This window comes from Oncorhynchus clarkii, chromosome 13 (genome assembly GCF_045791955.1).
Source record: "Oncorhynchus clarkii lewisi isolate Uvic-CL-2024 chromosome 13, UVic_Ocla_1.0, whole genome shotgun sequence".
NCBI lineage: Eukaryota > Metazoa > Chordata > Actinopteri > Salmoniformes > Salmonidae > Oncorhynchus > Oncorhynchus clarkii.
The window spans coordinates 11,347,629-11,370,490 of record NC_092159.1 but is presented as its reverse complement, the minus strand read 5'-3'; the positions used below and the strand labels follow the sequence as shown (position 1 = coordinate 11,370,490).

The following is a 22,862-nucleotide window of genomic DNA, read 5'->3' as shown; positions in this document are numbered from 1 at the left end:
GAATCTCCGTCTCTATACTGTAGGCTAGGTCTATTTGGTGATTTGGTTCACTGAATCTCCGTCTCTATACTGTAGGCTGAATCTCCGTCTCTATACTGTAGGCTAGGTCTATTTGGTGATTTGGTTCACTGAATCTCCGTCTCTATACTGTAGGCTAGGCCTATTTGGTGATTTGGTTCACTGAATCTCCGTCTCTATACTGTAGGCTGAATCTCCGTCTCTATACTGTAGGCTGAATCTCCGTCTCTATACTGTAGACTAGGCCTATTTGGTGATTTGGTTCCACTGAATCTCCGTCTCTATACTGTAGGCTAGGTCTATTTGGTGATTTGGTTCACTGAATCTCCGTCTCTATACTGTAGGCTGAATCTCCGTCTCTATACTGTAGGCTAGGTCTATTTGGTGATTTGGTTCACTGAATCTCCGTCTCTATACTGTAGGCTAGGCCTATTTGGTGATTTGGTTCCACTGAATCTCCGTCTCTATACTGTAGGCTAGGCCTATTTGGTGATTTGGTTCACTGAATCTCCGTCTCTATACTGTAGGCTGAATCTCCGTCTCTATACTGTAGGCTAGGCCTATTTGGTGATTTGGTTCCACTGAATCTCCGTCTCTATACTGTAGGCTGAATCTCCGTCTTGATACTGTAGGCTAGGCCTATTTGGTGATTTGGTTCCACTGAATCTCCGTCTCTATACTGTAGGCTAGGTCTATTTGGTGATTTGGTTCACTGAATCTCCGTCTCTATACTGTAGGCTAGGCCTATTTGGTGATTTGGTTCCACTGAATCTCCGTCTCTATACTGTAGGCTGAATCTCCGTCTCTATACTGTAGGCTAGGTCTATTTGGTGATTTGGTTCCACTGAATCTCCGTCTCTATACTGTAGGCTAGGCCTATTTGGTGATTTGGTTCACTGAATCTCCGTCTCTATACTGTAGGCTGAATCTCCGTCTCTATACTGTAGGCTGAATCTCCGTCTCTATACTGTAGGCTAGGTCTATTTGGTGATTTGGTTCCACTGAATCTCCGTCTCTATACTGTAGGCTAGGCCTATTTGGTGATTTGGTTCACTGAATCTCCGTCTCTATACTGTAGGCTGAATCTCCGTCTCTATACTGTAGGCTGAATCTCCGTCTCTATACTGTAGACTAGGTCTATTTGGTGATTTGGTTTCACTGAATCTCCGTCTCTATACTGTAGGCTAGGCCTATTTGGTGATTTGGTTCACTGAATCTCCGTCTCTATACTGTAGGCTGAATCTCCGTCTCTATACTGTAGGCTGAATCTCCGTCTCTATACTGTAGGCTAGGCCTATTTGGTGATTTGGTTCCACTGAATCTCCGTCTCTATACTGTAGGCTAGGCCTATTTGGTGATTTGGTTCCACTGAATCTCCGTCTCTATACTGTAGGCTGAATCTCCGTCTCTATACTGTAGGCTAGGTCTATTTGGTGATTTGGTTCCACTGAATCTCCGTCTCTATACTGTAGGCTAGGCCTATTTGGTGATTTGGTTCACTGAATCTCCGTCTCTATACTGTAGGCTGAATCTCCGTCTCTATACTGTAGGCTAGGCCTATTTGGTGATTTGGTTCCACTGAATCTCCGTCTCTATACTGTAGGCTAGGCCTATTTGGTGATTTGGTTCCACTGAATCTCCGTCTCTATACTGTAGGCTAGGTCTATTTGGTGATTTGGTTCACTGAATCTCCGTCTCTATACTGTAGGCTGAATCTCCGTCTCTATACTGTAGGCTAGGTCTATTTGGTGATTTGGTTCACTGAATCTCCGTCTCTATACTGTAGGCTAGGCCTATTTGGTGATTTGGTTCACTGAATCTCCGTCTCTATACTGTAGGCTGAATCTCCGTCTCTATACTGTAGGCTGAATCTCCGTCTCTATACTGTAGACTAGGCCTATTTGGTGATTTGGTTCCACTGAATCTCCGTCTCTATACTGTAGGCTAGGTCTATTTGGTGATTTGGTTCACTGAATCTCCGTCTCTATACTGTAGGCTGAATCTCCGTCTCTATACTGTAGGCTAGGTCTATTTGGTGATTTGGTTCACTGAATCTCCGTCTCTATACTGTAGGCTAGGCCTATTTGGTGATTTGGTTCCACTGAATCTCCGTCTCTATACTGTAGGCTAGGCCTATTTGGTGATTTGGTTCACTGAATCTCCGTCTCTATACTGTAGGCTGAATCTCCGTCTCTATACTGTAGGCTAGGCCTATTTGGTGATTTGGTTCCACTGAATCTCCGTCTCTATACTGTAGGCTGAATCTCCGTCTTGATACTGTAGGCTAGGCCTATTTGGTGATTTGGTTCCACTGAATCTCCGTCTCTATACTGTAGGCTAGGTCTATTTGGTGATTTGGTTCACTGAATCTCCGTCTCTATACTGTAGGCTAGGCCTATTTGGTGATTTGGTTCCACTGAATCTCCGTCTCTATACTGTAGGCTGAATCTCCGTCTCTATACTGTAGGCTAGGTCTATTTGGTGATTTGGTTCCACTGAATCTCCGTCTCTATACTGTAGGCTAGGCCTATTTGGTGATTTGGTTCACTGAATCTCCGTCTCTATACTGTAGGCTGAATCTCCGTCTCTATACTGTAGGCTGAATCTCCGTCTCTATACTGTAGACTAGGCCTATTTGGTGATTTGGTTCCACTGAATCTCCGTCTCTATACTGTAGGCTAGGTCTATTTGGTGATTTGGTTCACTGAATCTCCGTCTCTATACTGTAGGCTGAATCTCCGTCTCTATACTGTAGGCTAGGTCTATTTGGTGATTTGGTTCACTGAATCTCCGTCTCTATACTGTAGGCTAGGCCTATTTGGTGATTTGGTTCACTGAATCTCCGTCTCTATACTGTAGGCTGAATCTCCGTCTCTATACTGTAGGCTGAATCTCCGTCTCTATACTGTAGACTAGGCCTATTTGGTGATTTGGTTCCACTGAATCTCCGTCTCTATACTGTAGGCTAGGTCTATTTGGTGATTTGGTTCACTGAATCTCCGTCTCTATACTGTAGGCTGAATCTCCGTCTCTATACTGTAGGCTAGGTCTATTTGGTGATTTGGTTCACTGAATCTCCGTCTCTATACTGTAGGCTAGGCCTATTTGGTGATTTGGTTCCACTGAATCTCCGTCTCTATACTGTAGGCTAGGCCTATTTGGTGATTTGGTTCACTGAATCTCCGTCTCTATACTGTAGGCTGAATCTCCGTCTCTATACTGTAGGCTAGGCCTATTTGGTGATTTGGTTCCACTGAATCTCCGTCTCTATACTGTAGGCTAGGTCTATTTGGTGATTTGGTTCACTGAATCTCCGTCTCTATACTGTAGGCTAGGCCTATTTGGTGATTTGGTTCCACTGAATCTCCGTCTCTATACTGTAGGCTGAATCTCCGTCTCTATACTGTAGGCTAGGTCTATTTGGTGATTTGGTTCCACTGAATCTCCGTCTCTATACTGTAGGCTAGGCCTATTTGGTGATTGGGTTTCTGGCTGGGCCAATAAGTGGTGGTGGTATAGCTCATCTATCACTGATCAGAGACATTTAACATGCAATAATGTAGCCTAACATCAATGTGAAAGACTGGTGGAAAGCAGGCCAAGACACATAAAATCAGGGTTATTCCACCAAATATTGATTTCTGAACTCTTCCTAAGTTTAAACATTAGTATTGTGTTGTTTAAAATGAATAGGAACTTATTTCCTTGGCATTATTCAAGGTCTGATAACACTGAATATTGTTTTGTTATTTTGATCAGTTTGATTTCTGCAAATAAATGCTCTAAATGACAATATTTCTATTTGGAATTTGGGAGAAATGTTGTCAGTAGTTTATAGAATAAAACTAAAATGTTAATTTTACCCAAACACATACCTATAAATAGTAAAACCAGAGAAACTGATCATTTAGCAGTGGTCTCTTCATTTTTGAAATATGTGTGTTGACTGTGATCGGGTAGGTGTGTCTTGTCTGTTTAAAGAACACAATGGCTGCACAGAACCCTAAGATAGTGCTGATTAAACTCAAAATATGCTATTCTATTCTTTTGAAAATACATTTTATTAGTCTTATAATGTTTATTAGGACCTGCTTAAACAAATTAATAAAGGATTTATTTTTGATGGTGTATATTTTCTATGGATTTATAAAAATAGACGCCCACCCACATCTGCACACCAGTGCACACCAGTGCTACCACTCATCACCCGCATGCCGGCATGGAAGGTATGAAAGGTGTATTTAGGAAAGAATCTGGTAAAAAATGGGCCTGTTTGTAAGGGGGTCATATAAACATTGGGCAAAACATTTTTTTGGGGGGGGCAAAGTACCGTAAATCCTATGTGAAAGCAGCATAAGTGTGTGAGTATGTGCGTGGTGTGTGTGTAGTCATGGGATGTAAACCCTCCCCCTTTTGATTTGATAGGCCAACCAATTAAGACAATGGACTTCACATATCTGATTGGACCCCCCCCCTCCTCCATCCATCCATTTTTGTATTAGTTTCCCCGTCCCAATGTCCTTGACATATTCCTCCTCTAGGGAAGAAGGCCAGCTGGGGCACAGTAGCCACGTGGTACATTACCAGACCCTAATGTGATGAGAAAATATGGAGCTGTGGAGCCGCAAAGACAATAGGAGCCATATCTATTGCTGATGCTGTGTCGGCACAAAATGGCCGCCTAGTTGGCCCTTTGGGTTATTGACCACTATTTGATACAATGGGACTGGGGACATCTGCGTGGTCGTTGATATTGGAGAACAGAGGAACACACACACTTAGGACAGGAGTCCGAACAGTTCAGGCTTTGTGTTTATTGCTTAGTAAGCAGCCATTGTCCCCTTGGGGTTCTGGTTAAGACCAAGTCGACAGAATGTCTCGTCTGTATACAGGCCCACATCCTGTGTGTGTGTGCGTTTGCATGAGTGTCCAATGTGTGTGCATGCATGTGTGTCTGTGTGAGGTCTCCCAGGACAGCGCTAAGTTGGCTTGTTGACTGTGGATAATATTGTCTCAAACTCAATTTCCCTCCCTGTCTGTATTCTATTGCCCCCCACCCCCTCTGTTGCTATGACAACCAACAATGAGCTTTTCTGTTGATTTCTGCACTGCCCTCCTCAGCAATAATAGTGGCTGGTGTCTGTGCCACCGAGTGTGTGCGTGTGTGTTGCCAGCTAATCTGAGAGCGTGATCAGTGTGCCACCGAGTGTGTGTGTGTGTGTTTCCAGCTAATCTGAGAGAGTGATCAGTGTGCCACCACATTGCAGGCTGTAGCAGTGCCCCACTGGTTGTTTACCAGTCTGCAGGCCTCTAAGAGATTCCAAACCAAATGTTTGGGTTTCCTTCTGGTACGGCCCGTAGAGCATTTCAAATATCTTAAGGCTGCATTCCAACGGGGCTTTTTCCCACTCCAGGGATGCTGTGTGGGACTGTGTGTGTGTGCGTGTGTCTTTGTGTGCCTGCGTGCATGTGTGTGTTCACTGTAATCTCTGAATGTGTTTTTCGATGAACAAACCAACTGCTGGAAATAACATCCTTCCCCTCTTCCTCATTTGATATCCGCTATTCGACAAATAATGACACTGTCAATTTCTACTACTCTGTGTACTGAACCTCTGCCCAGTTTTATTGGCTGGCCTTGTCGCCGTGGTGATGGTCACTGGGATACCAGTGGGTCATTGGTTCATTTGGTTCACATTCAGAAGAGGCAGTCTGTTCTCTGTCTGTTTATCAGTCCTCTATCTGTTCTCAGCGAGTGTGTTGTGTGTCTGCAACATTTCCTCTTCTCTGTAGGTAGTGTGATCTGTACACCTTTGGTAGCTGGCACCACAGTCATAGATATACAGAGTTATTGGGTCACGTTCAGAGAAAACAATCTGTTTCCTATCTGTTCTCTACTGTATGTCAGTTTGTATGTAATTTACCCTCTAGTTTAGGGACATTCAGCTTCCATCTTTACTACCTGGTACCGTAGTTATACTGTACTGTATATAGTATTGAGTTATCGGGTCACGTTCAGAGAAGGCAATCTGTTCTCCATCGGTTCTCTATGAGTCTGCAACATTTCCTCTCTAACTGCAACATTTCCTCTCTAACTACAATATTTCCTCTCTAACTACAACATTTCCTCTCTAACTACAACATTTCCCCTTTAACAGCAACATTTCCACTCTAACAGCAACATTTCCTCTCTAACTACAACATTTCCCCTTTAACAGCAACATTTCCACTCTAAAAGCAACATTTCCTCTCTAACTACAACATTTCCCCTTTAACAGCAACATTTCCACTCTAACAGCAACATTTCCTCTCTAACTACAACATTTCCCCTTTAACAGCAACATTTCCACTCTAACAGCAACATTTCCTCTCTAACAGCAACACCTTCTGGCTGTCAGTTGAAAAGCCTGATCTTTACAGTACTGTTGGTTCCTGGGTAGAAAAGACGTCTGTTCTCTAGTTGAGACAGCAACATTTCCAGATGGTTGTTGGGATTCCCCTCTACGGTAGGGATGGAAGAACAGCATCCGGCACCATACCCATGGTCCTTTGTGTTACAGGCCCACCTGAACGTTTTTTTCCCGCAACTATTTTCAGCCTTTTGTGTTGTTGTAAAACGCTGAGCATTGACAGAGTGGGTTTGTGTGTACTGTTCAGAGCAAGACAAGGTTTTCATCACGGGTGTATTATTGACCCAGCACCTTTTGTTATAGAAGAAGGAGAGAGAGACATCCATTCCTTCACTTTCTCTTAGACATCCCGTCTCACTTGTCATTTCATGCTGTCTTCTAGCCTACAGAGAGAGAGATGTAAGGAGAGAGAGGCAGAGAGAGAGATGTAAGGAGAGAGAGGCAGAGAGAGAGATGTAAGGAGAGAGAGTCAGAGAGAGATGTAAGGAGAGAGAGACAGAGAGAGATGTAAGGAGAGAGAGTCAGAGAGAGATGTAAGGAGAGAGAGACAGAGAGAGATGTAAGGAGAGAGAGGCAGAAAGAGAGATGTAAGGAGAGAGACAGAGAGAGATGTAAGGAGAGAGAGTCAGAGAGAGATGTAAGGAGAGAGAGACAGAGAGAGATGTAAGGAGAGAGAGGCAGAAAGAGAGATGTAAGGAGAGAGGCAGAGAGAGAGATGTAAGGAGAGAGAGACAGAGAGAGAGATGTAAGGAGAGAGAGGCAGAGAGAGATGTAAGGAGAGAGAGACAGAGAGAGAGATACAGTTGATAGAGATGGAGATAAATAGAGAGAGAGAGGTTTTCATCATTGAGCTAGCACCTTTATTATACAGTAGAAGAAGGAGAGAAAAAGACATCCATACATCCTAGCTTTTCTTGTCATTCTTCATCCCTCGCTTTTCAGTCTTTCTTTCACGCCATCTTGCCTATACTGTGTGTGGACAGGAAATATGTAATGTAATGGAGATGGGGAGAGGGAAAGGGAGATGGAGGAGAGTGGGAGCGAAATAGAGAAGGAGAGAAAATGAAGGAGAATTGGAGATGAGAGATAATAAGGTAGACAGAGAGGAAATGACTGGAGGGGGAAACCAAGCCCTGCTCTCCTCCTCTCTTATCCTTCCTCGCTCGCTCCCTGCTTCCATTCTGTCTAGCAACGTACCGAGTCACCCCTCCTTTACTCCCTCACTACCTTGCACCACACAGATTCAACCACCCCTCCTCTCCTCCCTCCCTCTTTCCCTCCCTCCTTCCACTCTCTCTAGCACCGCAACCATTCAATACAATACCCCCATCTCTCTCTCTCTCTCTCCCTCGCTCCCTCTCTACCTCACACCCTAGCACCACACTGATTCAATGCCACCCTTGCTCCCTTCATCTCTCTCTCCTCCCTCGCACCCTCTCTCCCTCCCTACCTCGCTCTCTTGCACCGTACCAATTCCCCCCTCCTCTCTCCCTCCCTTCCTCTCTGTTGTTGCTTGTAGTCCTGCCAAGTGTAGCATTAGCCTTGTGGAATGGAATTGTGTGTGTGTGTGTGTGTGTGTGTGTGTGTGTGTGTGTGTGTGTGTGTGTGTGTGTGTGTGTGTGTGTGTGTGTGTGTGTGTGTGTGTGTGTGTGTGTGTGTGTGTGTGTGTGTGTGTGTGTGTGTGTGTGTGTGTGTGTGTGTGTGTGTGTGTGTGTGTGTGTGTGTGTGTGTGTGTGTGTGTGTGTGTGTGTGTGTGTGTGTGTGTGTGTGTGTGTGTGTGTGTGTGTGTGTGTGTGTGTGTGTGTGTGTGTGTGTGTGTGTGTGTGTGTGTGTGTGTGTGTGTGTGTGTGTGTGTGTGTGTGTGTGTGTGTGTGTGTGTGTGTGTGTGTGTGTGTGTGTGTGTGTGTGTGTGTGTGTGTGTGTGTGTGTGTGTGTGTGTGTGTGTGTGTGTGTGTGTGTGTGTGTGTGTGTGTGTGTGTGTGTGTGTGTGTGTGTGTGTGTGTGTGTGTGTGTGTGTGTGTGTGTGTGTGTGTGTGTGTGTGTGTGTGTGTGTGTGTGTGTGTGTGTGTGTGTGTGTGTGTGTGTGTGTGTGTGTGTGTGTGTGTGTGTGTGTGTGTGTGTGTGTGTGTGTGTGTGTGTGTGTGTGTGTGTGTGTGTGTGTGTGTGTGTGTGTGTGTGTGTGTGTGTGTGTGTGTGTGTGTGTGTGTGTGTGTGTGTGTGTGTGTGTGTGTGTGTGTGTGTGTGTGTGTGTGTGTGTGTGTGTGTGTGTGTGTGTGTGTGTGTGTGTGTGTGTGTGTGTGTGTGTGTGTGTGTGTGTGTGTGTGTGTGTGTGTGTGTGTGTGTGTGTGTGTGTGTGTGTGTGTGTGTGTGTGTGTGTGTGTGTGTGTGTGTGTGTGTGTGTGTGTGTGTGTGTGTGTGTGTGTGTGTGTGTGTGTGTGTGTGTGTGTGTGTGTGTGTGTGTGTGTGTGTGTGTGTGTGTGTGTGTGTGTGTGTGTGTGTGTGTGTGTGTGTGTGTGTGTGTGTGTGTGTGTGTGTGTGTGTGTGTGTGTGTGTGTGTGTGTGTGTGTGTGTGTGTGTGTGTGTGTGTGTGTGTGTGTGTGTGTGTGTGTGTGTGTGTGTGTGTGTGTGTGTGTGTGTGTGTGTGTGTGTGTGTGTGTGTGTGTGTGTGTGTGTGTGTGTGTGTGTGTGTGTGTGTGTGTGTGTGTGTGTGTGTGTGTGTGTGTGTGTGTGTGTGTGTGTGTGTGTGTGTGTGTGTGTGTGTGTGTGTGTGTGTGTGTGTGTGTGTGTGTGTGTGTGTGTGTGTGTGTGTGTGTGTGTGTGTGTGTGTGTGTGTGTGTGTGTGTGTGTGTGTGTGTGTGTGTGTGTGTGTGTGTGTGTGTGTGTGTGTGTGTGTGTGTGTGTGTGTGTGTGTGTGTGTGTGTGTGTGTGTGTGTGTGTGTGTGTGTGTGTGTGTGTGTGTGTGTGTGTGTGTGTGTGTGTGTGTGTGTGTGTGTGTGTGTGTGTGTGTGTGTGTGTGTGTGTGTGTGTGTGTGTGTGTGTGTGTGTGTGTGTGTGTGTGTGTGTGTGTGTGTGTGTGTGTGTGTGTGTGTGTGTGTGTGTGTGTGTGTGTGTGTGTGTGTGTGTGTGTGTGTGTGTGTGTGTGTGTGTGTGTGTGTGTGTGTGTGTGTGTGTGTGTGTGTGTGTGTGTGTGTGTGTGTGTGTGTGTGTGTGTGTGTGTGTGTGTGTGTGTGTGTGTGTGTGTGTGTGTGTGTGTGTGTGTGTGTGTGTGTGTGTGTGTGTGTGTGTGTGTGTGTGTGTGTGTGTGTGTGTGTGTGTGTGTGTGTGTGTGTGTGTGTGTGTGTGTGTGTGTGTGTGTGTGTGTGTGTGTGTGACCTCAGAGATAGCCTGTATAGATTTCTGGCCCATAGGCACAGATCTAGTATCAGCTTTCCCTCCCTCATATCCTATCCTCAACCCTTAGGGAGAACACTAAACTGTCCTTAAGTCAGCGTATAAAGGGTCAGCAGCATATATCTCCCTGGTCTTAGCAGGAATGCAAAACGCTGACATTTCTCAGAGAGGTTTACTGAATTTTTCCTTTTTTTTTGCATTATTTCCCTCCCTCCCTCTGGCTGATCCCTTGTTCATACTTCCCTCCCTCCCTCTGGCTGATCCCTTGTTCATACTTCCCTCCCTCCCTCTGGCTGATCCCTTGTTCATACTTCCCTCCCTCCCTCTGGCTGATCCCTTGTTCATACTTCCCTCCCTCCCTCTGGCTGATCCCTTGTTCATACTTCCCTCCCTCCCTCTGGCTGATCCCTTGTTCATACTTCCCTCCCTCCCTCTGGCTGATCCCTTGTTCATACTTCCCTCCCTCCCTCTGGCTGATCCCTTGTTCATACTTCCATCCATCCCTCTGGCTGATCCCTTGTTCATACTTTCCCTCCCTCCCTCTGGCTGATCCCTTGTTCATACTTTCCCTCCCTCCCTCTGGCTGATCCCTTGTTCATACTTTCCCTCCCTCCCTCTGGCTGATCCCTTGTTCATACTTTCCCTCCCTCCCTCTGGCTGATCCCTTGTTCATTCTTTCCCTCCCTCCCTCTGGCTGATCCCTTGTTCATTCTTTCCCTCCCTCCACTGGACCACATCTCTCCATCCCTCCTCCTCTCCCAATCTCCCTTTCCTCCGCCTGATTTCCCCCTCTCATTCTCACCTCGACTCTCTCCCTCTCTCTCCTCTGTTCTGTTCATAGTTTGATAAAGCAGTGGAATCCCTGAGGTTGCCCTGTACAGGCTTCTAGGCTACTTTAGATTCATACTAGGTATTGTGTGTTACAACTGCCAGATTGCCTCTCTCTCTCTCACTCTCGCTCTCTCTCTCTCTCTCTCTCTCTCTCTCTCTTTCTCTCTCTCTTCTCCCTCTCCCAGCCTCCCTCTTTCAATCTATCTCTCTTTCTTTCTCTCTCCCATTCCACCTCTCTCTTTTCTTCCCCCTTTCTTTCATTGTGTGGTTAAAGTGGGCTGCGAGAGACGTATTAAAACAAAACATTAAGATGGATTAAATGTAAGAATAGATGTTGCACCGTCAGCACTGACTGCCCTGAATATGAACTGAATATGAGCTGAATATGAGCTGAATATGAGCTGAATATGAACTGAATATGAACTGAATATGAACTGAATATGAGCTGAATATGAACTGAATATGAACTGAATATGAACTGAATATGAACTGAATATGAACTGAACTGTTTTAAGATCCAATTTTTTCGGAGGATATGAAAGTCGATGTACTTTCTGACGTTTTTAGAAAGGGACGCATTTACATTCTGGGATGTCTTTTTCTGGATGTTTTTTAGGAATTTGAATGAGTTGATCAAGGTTTTGGCCACATATTTTATATAAACCAATCAAGGAAGAAATTGGATTAGATTAAATGTACAGTTCGCTGACTGGTTGATGATGTCATTGCTTTAGACTCAGGAAGATTATGGTCATCAAAAAAAGAGAGATCTTTCTCATGTGATGTTTACTGCAGAAATCCTCCAGGGGGAAGAGGGATGAGTGAATAATGAAAGGAGCTCACCCTCTTCTCTCTTGCTACCTCCCCACATGCTCTCTCTCCCTCTCCTTTCTCCCTTTCCATCCCTTTCACCTTTGACTCTCTGTCTCTCCCCCTTCCATTCCTCTCTCTCCCCCCTCCTCTCCCCTTCTCTACAATAAAAGAAAGCAACATTCTTGCCGTGCACAGTTCATGTTGATATGTTTATGGCCTGTGTGTCATCTCCCATTGGTCAATTCTCTCTCTCCCCCTCTTCCTATAGGATGAAAATGCGACGTCACAGAGTGTTCTTGCTGTGCACAGTGGGCCTGTGTGTCATCTCCTTCCTCCACTATTACAAGGTAAAATATATTGTTATATGTATAGCCTACAGATGTAGGACCTTCATTTGATCACTCTTTTGCTGCTGAGAATTTTTCCTGTCCCGCAGGACATTCTGTTGCTTCAGGATTATTTTTGCTGTGACAATACAGGTCAAATTAAGATCTTTATATTGCATATATTCAATGTATTTGAAATGAAATTGTATGTGAGGTGCCAATGTACCGACAGTCTTGCCCAAGCTGTCTATTGTTGCTCATGTAACAACAAGGATGACAGTTGAAATAAGTCGTCTGACGTTGTGTTTTCTCAGTCATTTTACTGTGTGGATAGTTGGAAATAGTTGAGGCTATTCTATTTGTCAAATAAAATGTATTCATTCATTCACAATGCCAAAATGTAAGTTCATGGGGGAGAAATAAAGTTATAATTTTATTGTTGTTGATAAAGTCATTCTATTCTATTTGTTCCAGGCCCTACACTACGTATCCCTGCTCAAGGAGCTGTCGGCCCCGTACCCCAACATCAAGTCCTTTATCATGGTGACAGGCTTCTTCTGGAGGGAGGGGGGGGCCACACCGTTAACGTCGGCTGCCTCGTCGTCTGACTTCGCCGCCTCGCAGGAGGAAGGACCCCCGCCCGCCCTCAGGTGTGTGTGGGTCGGAGGGGTGGGGGGGGGGGGGGGCGTGTGTGTGTGTGTATTGATGTTTTTGCATGACAGACATGGGAACTGCTGATGAAGTAGGGCTTTGTAAATACTTTTGATTGATTGATGACAGCATGACCTTTCTGACCAAGATGACATTTCTGTTTGTTCCTACAGGCCCTCGGACACCAAGCCCCGGATAGTAGGGGCTATTGGCCCTGGGGGTGGAGGAGGAGGTGGGGTGGAGATGAGGCTGAGAGAGGAACCTGCTGCGCCCCAACCATGGGGTCAACCAGAGGAGGAGCCCAGACACAGGGACATGGATCCCAACGAGGTGAGACAGTTTGGTTGAATGGTCGGTTGTTTTACATGTCTTCACTGTGACTTAGGAGGATTGACAGTTTGGTTGAACGGTCGGTTGTTTTACATGTCTTCACTGTGACTTAGGAGGACTGACAGTTTGGTTGAACGGTCGGTTGTTTTACATGTCTTCACTGTGACTTAGGAGGACTGACAGTTTGGTTGGATGGTCGGTTGTTTTACATGTCTTCACTGTGACTTAGGAGGACTGACAGTTTGGTTGGATGGTCGGTTGTTTTACATGTCTTCACTGTGACTTAGGAGGACTGACAGTTTGGTTGAACGGTCGGTTGTTTTACGTGTCTTCACTGTGACTTAGGAGGACTGACAGTTTGGTTGAACGGTCGGTTGTTTTACATGTCTTCACTGTGACTTAGGAGGACTGACAGTTTGGTTGAACGGTCGGTTGTTTTACATGTCTTCACTGTGACTTAGGAGGACTGACAGTTTGGTTGAACGGTCGGTTGTTTTACATGTCTTCACTGTGACTTAGGAGGACTGACAGTTTGGTTGAACGGTCGGTTGTTTTACGTCTTCACTGTGACTTAGGAGGACTGACAGTTTGGCTAATCTCTACACTGTGTTGACTATACTGCCATGCGTATGAGCTACAAACTGTTGATCTTAGAAACTGTTCTCGAGTCAGTGATCATGCCTGGTCATGGAAGTGCTAGGGAGCCTGGGATATCTCCTGCCAGATGTGTTGACTACTCACTGCTGGGATGTGTTTGAGGTTCTTAAACGAGGGTGTTGGCTAAATGTTAGCTGTGTATTAGAAACCCTCCTCAAGGCAATGATCAGGCCTGGGCCTGTATCCACAAAGCGTCTCAGAGTAGTAGTGATGATATTGGATCAGGTCCCCACCTGTCCATATAATCATATTCATTATGATATTAAAGGCTAAACTGATCCTAGATCAGCACTCCTACACTGAGACGCTTTCTGAATACAGGCCCTGGGCATAAAAGTGCTTCGGAACCTGTGCCAAGAAAGAGTGTCTTTGGAAACGGTTCTCAAGGCCATTATCATCGGTAGTCTACCTCCAGTCAATACACCATTATCATCGGTAGTCTACCTCCAGTCAATACACCATTATCATCGGTAGTCTACCTCCAGTCAACACACCATTATCATCAGTAGTCTACCTACAGTCAACACACCATTATCATCAGTAGTCTACCTCCAGTCAATACACCATTATCATCGGTAGTCTACCTCCAGTCAACACACCATTATCATCAGTAGTCTACCTACAGTCAACACACCATTATCATCAGTAGTCTACCTCCAGTCAATACACCATTATCATCGGTAGTCTACCTCCAGTCCACACACCATTATCATCAGTAGTCTACCTACAGTCAACACACCATTATCATCAGTAGTCTACCTCCAGTCCACACATTAAGGCTCTTCCTTTTAAATGTCAGGAGCAAAGTTGAATTGAGTCATTGCATGTCAACAAAGTAGCAGTTAACACTAAGCTCTATTCAATCCGCATTGCGGAAGTACAGCTCAGCGTTTAACACTAGAGTGCTCACAAAGCTCATCACCAAGCTAAGGACTCTGGGACTAAACACCTCCCTCTGCAACTGGATCCTAGACTTCCTGACGGGCCGCCCCCAGGGGTGGGTGCTTAGTCCCCTCCTGTGCTCCTTGTTCACCCACGACTGCGTGGCCAAGCATGACTCCAACACCATCATTAAGTTTGTTGACGACACAACGGTGGCAGGCCTGATCACTGACGACGATGAGACAGACTATAGGGAGGAGGTCAGAGACCTGACAGTGTGGTGCCAGGACAACAACCTCTCCCTCAACGTGACCAAGACAAAGGAGATGATCGTGGACTACAGGAATAAGAGGGCTGAACATGCCCCCATTCACATCGACAGGGCCAAACACACCAAGAAAGTCTACAGTTGCACCATCGAGAGCATCCAGACAGGTTGCATCACCACCTGGTTTGGCAACTGCTCAGCATCTGACCATAAGGCGCTACAGAGGGTAGTGCATATGGCTCAGTACATCACTGGGGCCAAACTTCCTGCCATCCAGGACCTATGTACTAGGCAGTGTCAGAGGAAGGCCCCAAAAATTGTCAGACTCCAGCCACTCCTGTCATAGACTGTTCTCTCTGCTACCATACGGAAAGCGGTACCGGAACGTCAAGTCTAGGTCCAAAAGGCTTTTTAACAGCATCTACCCCCAACCATAAGACTGCTGAACAATTCATCAAATGGCCACCCGGACTATTTACATTGAACCCCCCCCCCCCCCCCCCTTTGTTTGTACACTGCTGGTACTCAGTGTTTATTATCTATACATATTCAATTTACCCCTACCTACATGTACAAATGACCTCAACTAACCTGTACCCACGCACATTGACTCAGTACCGGTACCCCCTGTATATAGCCTCGTTATTGTTCATTTACTGTGTAACTTTTTAGTTTATTTAGCAAATCATTTTCTTAAAACTGCATTGTTGGTTAAGGGCTTGTAAGTAAGTATTTCACAGTAAGGTCTACTACACCTGTCGTATTCGGTGCTTGTGACAAATTACATTTGATTTGATTCATTTCTAGCATGATTTCCCTGTTGACGGGACGCCTATCCCTAAGAATTAAAGGCAACGTTCCCGCAATAAAGCAGACTGTATTCATGGTAAACGCTGCATATGCCGGCCCAATCGGAAATGACATTTCTATCTGTAACCCTTCAGCGATGCAGAATGTAAAGAGCCCTAATACAGTTTCTCTAGATTGATCTGTGAGGACGAGTAAAGTGCTAAACAGTTCCCTCTTTGTCTTGTCTTCCTCAGGAGCGTGAAGGTGAGGACCTCCACTTCAAGCCCTGGTACCCCAGCCACCCAGCCCACCCTGTCAGACCTTACGCCCCAGACGAAAGGGCCTCGGCTGGGATCGATGACCAGGTGGTGCCCTCCAAGGCTCCATCCCCGGACCCCTTAGAAACGCTGGGCGACATCCACACCCGCACCCACCAGCTTCAGGACGACCCCACCTCCTACTTCGTCCGCACTAAAGCCGGAGCCCTCTGCTTCCGCCAGGGGACGGAGGTCGCCACCCCCAGGGATGACGCGGCACGACCCGGGGGGCCTACTGTGACTGGTACTGGGGTAGGATCTCGAGCAGGCTCCCCTGGGCAACGTAAGCCCCTGGTGGTCCTGAACCAATCCCACCAACAACCACTCCATCCGTCGTCCTCCGGCACCTCCATGCCTCCCAAGGCCAAATCAAGAGGACGAGGAGGCAAACGACTGGTAAAATGTGTGTGTCGGCCGGGGTGGCACGGGCCCTACTGTGGGGTACCTACCATGGTCTACCACTCTAACCTGCCCACTAAGGAGAGACTGACACCCAGAGAGAGACCCAGGAGGGTGATCAATGCCATCAACGTGAACCATGAGTTTGATCTTCTCCACGTGAGGTTCCACGAGTTGGCCCAGGCTGTGGATCTGTTCCTGGTGTGTGAGTCTAACTTCACCGCCTACGGAGAGAGACGACCACTACGGTGAGTGGACATAGATGTATATGCATCTGCCTGTCTTGCTGGCTTTGTGTCTGTTTGCCTCCAACTTCACCTCCAACAGAGAGAGACGACCACTTCGACGAGTGGACAGGATGATGTGATGGCTGGCTGTCTGGCTGTCCATCTGTCTGGCTTTCCATCTGGCTAGCTGGCTGTCTGTCTGTCCATCTGGCTGGCTTGCCTTCTGGGTGTCTGTGTGTCTGTCTTCTCTTCGTCTCTCTCTCCTGAAAGACTCGTTTAAGCGTATCTGTTGACACACTGTCTGTATCTGTCCCTCCCTCCAGGTTCCTGCGTCTCCTCCTGAACGGAACCTATGACTACGTGCGCCACAAAATCCTCTACGTTTTCCTAGACCACTTTCCCGACGGCGGGCGCCAAGACGGCTGGATCGCAGATGACTACCTCCGTACCTACCTGACCCGCGACGGCATGGCCAGGGTGACCGGATCACGCCCCGACGACGTCTTCGTCATCAACGATGCCGACGAGATCCCCGCCCGCGAGGGACTTCTTTTCCTCAAGCTGTTCGACGGGTGGACGGAACCGTTCGCCATCCACATGAGGAAGTCGCTCTACGGGTTCTTCTGGAAGCAGGTAGCCTAGAGGGTTAGAGATGACAGGGGCGGGCTTGTTAACAGAAGGTTGCTGGTTCGAATCCCAAACCAGGCGTGAAAAAAATCTATCCTGTGTAAACTTGATGGGCAATCAAGTTTTTTTAATCTTATCTTTTCGAACAGGATTTGAGCCGACGACTAGAGGGTTGTTAGTGACAGATTCTAGAAAGATAAGATCTCTATTGGATTCCACTCAAATGATATACAGTGCCTGTTAAGTGCTATGGTTGGCTATTAGGATCACTTAACCCCCTAAAACTGCTTACTGGTGTGTGTATGTGTGTGTATATATCGGAGGGGTTGTGTGTACCGTGCATTCGGAAAGTATTCAGACTCCTTTACTTTTTCCACGCTACAGCCTTATTCTATAATGTTCCTTGTCAATCTACACACAATACCACATAATGACCAAGCAAAAACTGTTTTTATTTTTTATTTTAGCAAATCTATCAAATAAAATAAACTGAAATGTGACATTTACACAAGTATTCATACCCTTTAATCAGTACTTTGCTGAAGCACCTTTGGCAGCGATTACAGCCTTGAGTCTTCTTGGGTATGATGCTACAAGCTTGGCACACCTGTATTTAGGGTGTTTCCCCCATTCTTCTCTGCAGATCCTCTCAAGCTCTGTCAGGTTGGATGGGGAGCGTCACTGCACAGCTATTTTCAGGTCTCTCCAGAGATGTTCCATCGGGTTCAAGTCCAGACTCTGGCTGGGCCACTCATGGACATTCAGAGACTTCTTCGTTGTCTTGGCTCTGTGCTTAGGGTCGTTGCCATGTTGGAAGGTGAACCTTCATCCCAGTCTGAGGTCCTGAGCACTCTGGACCAAGGTTTCATCAAGGGTCTCTCTGTACTTTTCTCCGTTCATCTTTCTCTCTATCCTGACTAGTCTCCCAGTCCCTGCCTCTGAAAAACATCCCCACAGCATGATGCTGCCACCACCATGCTTCACCGTAGGGATGGTGCCAGGTTTCCTCCAGATGTGACGCTTGGCATTCAGGCCAGAAAGTTCAATCTTGGTCTCATCAGACCAGAGAATCTTGTTTCGCATGGTCTGAGAGTCCTTTAGGTGCCTTTTGGCAAACTCCAAGCAGGCTGTCATGTGCCTTTTACTGAGAAGTGGCTTCTGTCTGGCCAATCTACCATAAAGGCCTGATTGGTGGAGTGCTGCAGAAATGGTTGTCCTTGTGGAAGGAGCTCCAGGAACTCTGCAGCTCTATCTGAGTGACCATCGGGTTCTTGGTCACCTCTCAGACCAAGGATCTTCTCCCCCGATTGAACAGTTTGGCTGGGCGGCCAGCTCTAGTAAGAGTCTTGTGGTTCCAAACTTCTTCAATTTAAGAATGATGGAGGCCACTATATTCTTGGGGATCTTCAATACTGCAGAATGTTGGTACACTTCCCCAGATCTGTGTAACAACACAATCCTGTCTCGGAGCTCTACAGACAATTCCTTCGACCTCATGGCTTGGCTTTTGCTCTGACATGCACTGTCGACTGTGGGACCTTAAATAGGCAGGTGTGTGCCTTTCCAAATCATGTCCAATCAATTGAATTTACCCCAGGTGAACTCCAATGGGGTGGCAGGGTAGCCTAGTGGTTAGAGTGTTAGAGTGTTAGTAACCGGAAGGTTGCAAGTTCAAAACCCCCGAGCTGACAAGGTACAAATCTGTCGTTCTTCCTCTGAACAGGCATTTAACACACTGTTCCTAGGCTGTCATTGAAAATAAGAATTTGTTCTTAACTGACTTGCCTAGTAAAATAAAGGTGGAAAAAAAATAAAAAATCTATACATTTAAAAATTGTAGAAACATCTCAAGGATGATCAATGGAAACAGGATGCACATGAGCTCAATTTCAAGTCTCATAGCAAAGGGTCTGAATACTTATGTAAATAAGGTATTTTTTTTATATATATTTTTTTACAAACATTTCTAAAAACTTGTTTTCGCTTTGTCATTATGGGGTTTTGTGTGTAGATTGATGAGGAACATTTTTTTATTTAAACCATTTTAGAACAAGGCTGTAATGTAACAAAATGTGGAGAAAGTGAAGGGGTCTGAATACTTTCCGAATGTATGTGTGTGCATGTATTGGAGGGGTTGTGTGTCTTAATTTAATCTTACCTTTATTTAACTAGGCAAGTCAGTTAATAATACATTCTTATTTTCAATGACGGACTAGGAACTGCCTTGTTCAGGGTCAGAACGACAGATTTTTACCTTGTCAGCTCAGGGATTCGATCTTGCAACCTTTCGGTTACTGGCCCAACGCTCTAACCACCTGCCTCTCCTTAATGTGAGGTGTTTGGGTGTGTGTTAAGGTGAGGGGTTGGGTATATGGGTGTGTGTTAATGTGAGGAGTTGGGTGTATTTGTGTGAATGTGTGTGTGTTAATGTGAGGTGTTGGGTGTGTGTTAATGTGAGGGGTTGGGTTTGTGTTAATGTGAGGGGTTGGGTGTGTGAGAGGTTGGGTGAGCGTATGTGAGAGGTTGGGTGCACACATCCATATATTTATATGTACATATTCTTATTCATTCCTTTACACTTGTGTGAATAAGGTAGTTGTTGTGAAATTGTTAGATTACTTGTTAGATATTACTACATGGTCGGAACTAGAAGCACAAGCATTTCGCTACACTCGCATTAACATCTGCTAACCATGTGTATGTGACCAATAACATGTGATTTGATTTGGAAGATTCCATCTCAATAAAGTATCACCTTCTTGTTCTAGCTGGGGTCGTTGGAGGTCGTGTCGGGGTGCACGGTCGGAATGCTCCGAGACGTCTATGATGCCGATGGGATACGTCTCCGGCGCCGGGAATACTACACCATGCCCGGTTTCAGGAAGTACGAGAACGACACGGGTCACATCCTGGTCCAGTGGGCCGTTGGAAGCCCCTTCCACTTTGCTGGGTGGCACTGTTCTTGGTGCTTTAGCCCTGAGGGCATCTATTTTAAACTGATCTCGGCCCAGAACGGAGACTTCCCGCGTTGGGGCGACTACGAGGACAAACGGGATCTGAATTATATCCGGGACCTGATCCGGACGGGGGGTTGGTTCGATGGATCGGTGCAGGAGTACCCCCCCTCGGACCCCAAAGAGCACATGTACGCCCCAAAGTATATGTTGGAGAATTATGAGAAGTACCTGTACCTTCTGGAGAACCCGTATGTCAAACATGATAAAATTATTGAGGGGTAACGAATTCGGGAGGGGTGGAGAATTGAAGGAAGTGAATGGGTAAGGAAGGAGGGCCCCTGGGACTCACAAGGGGGGGACATGGAAACAAAATTAGCACTCTTCATGGGTGAAGGATACAGAAGGGAGGAAAGCCTTAGCACTGATGGGGAAGGATACAGACGGAAGCAAAGCCTTAGCACTGATGGGGAAGGATACAGAAGGAAGGAAAACACTGACGTTGGAAGGATACCTAACGCAAGCTCCAACAAGTCCTTATTTTTGGGTAAAAGGGAACATTGGAACAGCTTTGGGGGGAAATGACCACTGACTACTGACAAAATAGTCCTCCCTAGAAACACTCTCTATATCAACCTCTGAGCCTCACCTACTACTTTCCTAGTTCTGACTGACAGACAGGCCTTTATGCTGGGTTGGTACGGTGGGGGCAGAGGGACAAAACAGGCCAATCGCAAACCTGTGGAAAAAGGAAGCAAAAGATGACATTTTTGTTTCTGTTGATGTTTACTTCATCATATCGTCATAGCGACACAGACACTCCCTCATCCCGTCGCGGAATTCTCACTCACTGTTGGATACCTTCCTGTTGTGTTTTTAGTGACCCCCTGCTAACACACACACACACACACTTTCTCCTCTCATCATATGTGAGTTAGATATAGTGCAGTCTACAGTGTATTGCTTTCCTATGGTTAATATTCTTGCTTGCAAATGAACTGACAAGAAAAAAAGGCTGAATGGTTGTAGAAACTCTCAGTTAACTTTACACACATGGAATGGGACTTCTGCATCTGTTGCTGCAAACCACTAACACTCTCTCTGTGTGTGTGTGTGTGTGTGTGTGTGTGTGTGTGTGTGTGTGTGTGTGTGTGTGTGTGTGTGTGTGTGTGTGTGTGTGTGTGTGAGTGTGTGTTTAGGTGTTAATCTGTGTGCATGCGCGCACGTGTGCACTGGGGTGTGCTATCCTGAAAGGTCAGAACACAATATGTGTGTGTGTGTATAACTGGGAGACAGACAGACAGACAGACAGACAGACAGACAGACAGACAGACAGACAGACAGACAGACAGAGCTCTGAATGAATGATGAAGTGATGTCGTCTTCATAGCCTTTTGTACAGCACAGCAGAAGGTGTATTGTTGTTCTATGTGGCCTATAAAGACAAAGATTTAAACAAAAAATACTGGTTGACTCTCTCTCTTCCTCTCTTTCGGTTTCTCTCTCTTGCCTTCTCTACTGCATCCTTCTCTCTCCGTCTCCCTCCCCTCTGTCCCTCTCTCTTTCTTTCTCTCTCTTGCTAAGGTCTGGCAAAAAAAGGTCACTTGATTGCTCGAGCAGAAATGTGCCGCCCACGTTGCCATGGTAACGAGAGGGGGGGGAAGTGGTGGAGGAAAGGGAGGAGAGGGAAGAGAGAAAGGGTGCGATGAGGGAGGAGGGGGAGCTGCGTTCAAGTTAGGTCACTGAGTCTGTAGAGATAAAGGGAAGGGAATCTACAGCAACACGGTGTGTATGTTCCCTTTCTTATCCTCAGGAGAATGTAACTTAACTAAATGTACTTTACTCCCCTGGCTCGTTTATCTCCCTTCTTTCTCTCTCTGGCTCTCTCTCTCCATCTCCTTTCCTTCTCCCTCTCTTTCACTCACTCTCCCTCCTTTCTTTCACTCTCCCTCCCCTCTTCCTTCTCTCTCCCTCTCTCTCTCTTCTTTCTCTCTCTGGCTCTCTCTCTCCATCTCCTTTCCTTCTCCCTCTCTTTCACTCTCCCTCCTTTCTTTCACTCTCCCTCCCCCCTTCCTTCTCTCTCCCTCTCTCTCTCTTCTTTCTCTCTCTGGCTCTCTCTCTCCATCTCCTTTCCTTCTCCCTCTCTTTCACTCTCCCTCCTCTCTTTCACTCTCCCTCCCCTCTTCCTTCTCTCTCCCTCTCTCTCTCTTCTTTCTCTCTCTGGCTCTCTCTCCCCATCTCCTTTCCTTCTCCCTCTCTTTCACTCTCCCTCCTCTCTTTCACTCTCCCTCCCCTCTTCCTTCTCTCTCCCTCTCTCTCTTCTTTCTCTTTCTGTGTGTCTCTCTGTATCTCATTCATTCTCTCTCTTACTCCCTCTCCTGCTTCCTTCTCTCTCTCTCTCTTTCCCCCGCTTCCTCCTATCTCTCCATCTCTCCCTACAGTCCCGATTGCATAGACAGATCATGGTGCTTGATCATGCAGACTCTTGACTAGGCTGACTAGAGCCCAGCCCTAGCTCTCTCTGATGTTACCGTGGTGATGCCCTGCCTCTGCAATAGACGGAACCCTTGTGGTGGTAAACAAAACACTGAGGCACGGGGTGCATTTTGACGATGTCATATCCTAGTCTGAGACAGAGATAAAGAATGATTGATTTTAGTGAAATAGGATGTGTCTCAAATAGCATCCTATTCCCTACATAGTGCACTATGGGACCTGGTTAGGTAGTGCACTATGGGACCTGGTTAGGTAGTGCACTATGGGACCTGGTTAGGTAGTGCACTATGGGACCTGGTTAGGTAGTGCACTATGGGACCTGGTTAGGTAGTGCACTATGGGACCTGGTCAAAGGTAGTGCACTATATACATATATATATATATATATATATATACAGTGCCTTGCGAAAGTATTCGGCCCCCTTGAACTTTGCGACCTTTTGCCACATTTCAGGCTTCAAACATAAAGATATAAAA

The 22,862-nt window shown here is 46.4% G+C and overlaps 1 protein-coding gene across 1 annotated transcript in view; it reads left to right on the top strand.

Annotated features, from left to right (window-relative positions):
* The window catches only part of LOC139424405 (beta-1,4-mannosyl-glycoprotein 4-beta-N-acetylglucosaminyltransferase b), a 100,185-nt gene extending 77,415 nt beyond the window's left edge, over positions 1-22,770 (top strand). Inside the window, exons 2-7 of the mRNA XM_071176181.1 lie at positions 11,731-11,809; positions 12,263-12,438; positions 12,613-12,769; positions 15,620-16,329; positions 16,632-16,941; positions 19,704-22,770. Coding sequence (XP_071032282.1) covers positions 11,732-11,809; positions 12,263-12,438; positions 12,613-12,769; positions 15,620-16,329; positions 16,632-16,941; positions 19,704-20,174 — 1,902 coding nt within the window. The 5' untranslated portion in view covers position 11,731 and the 3' untranslated portion in view covers positions 20,175-22,770. The remainder of the gene's footprint in view (positions 1-11,730; positions 11,810-12,262; positions 12,439-12,612; positions 12,770-15,619; positions 16,330-16,631; positions 16,942-19,703) is intronic.
* The last annotated feature ends 92 nt before the right edge of the window (positions 22,771-22,862 follow it).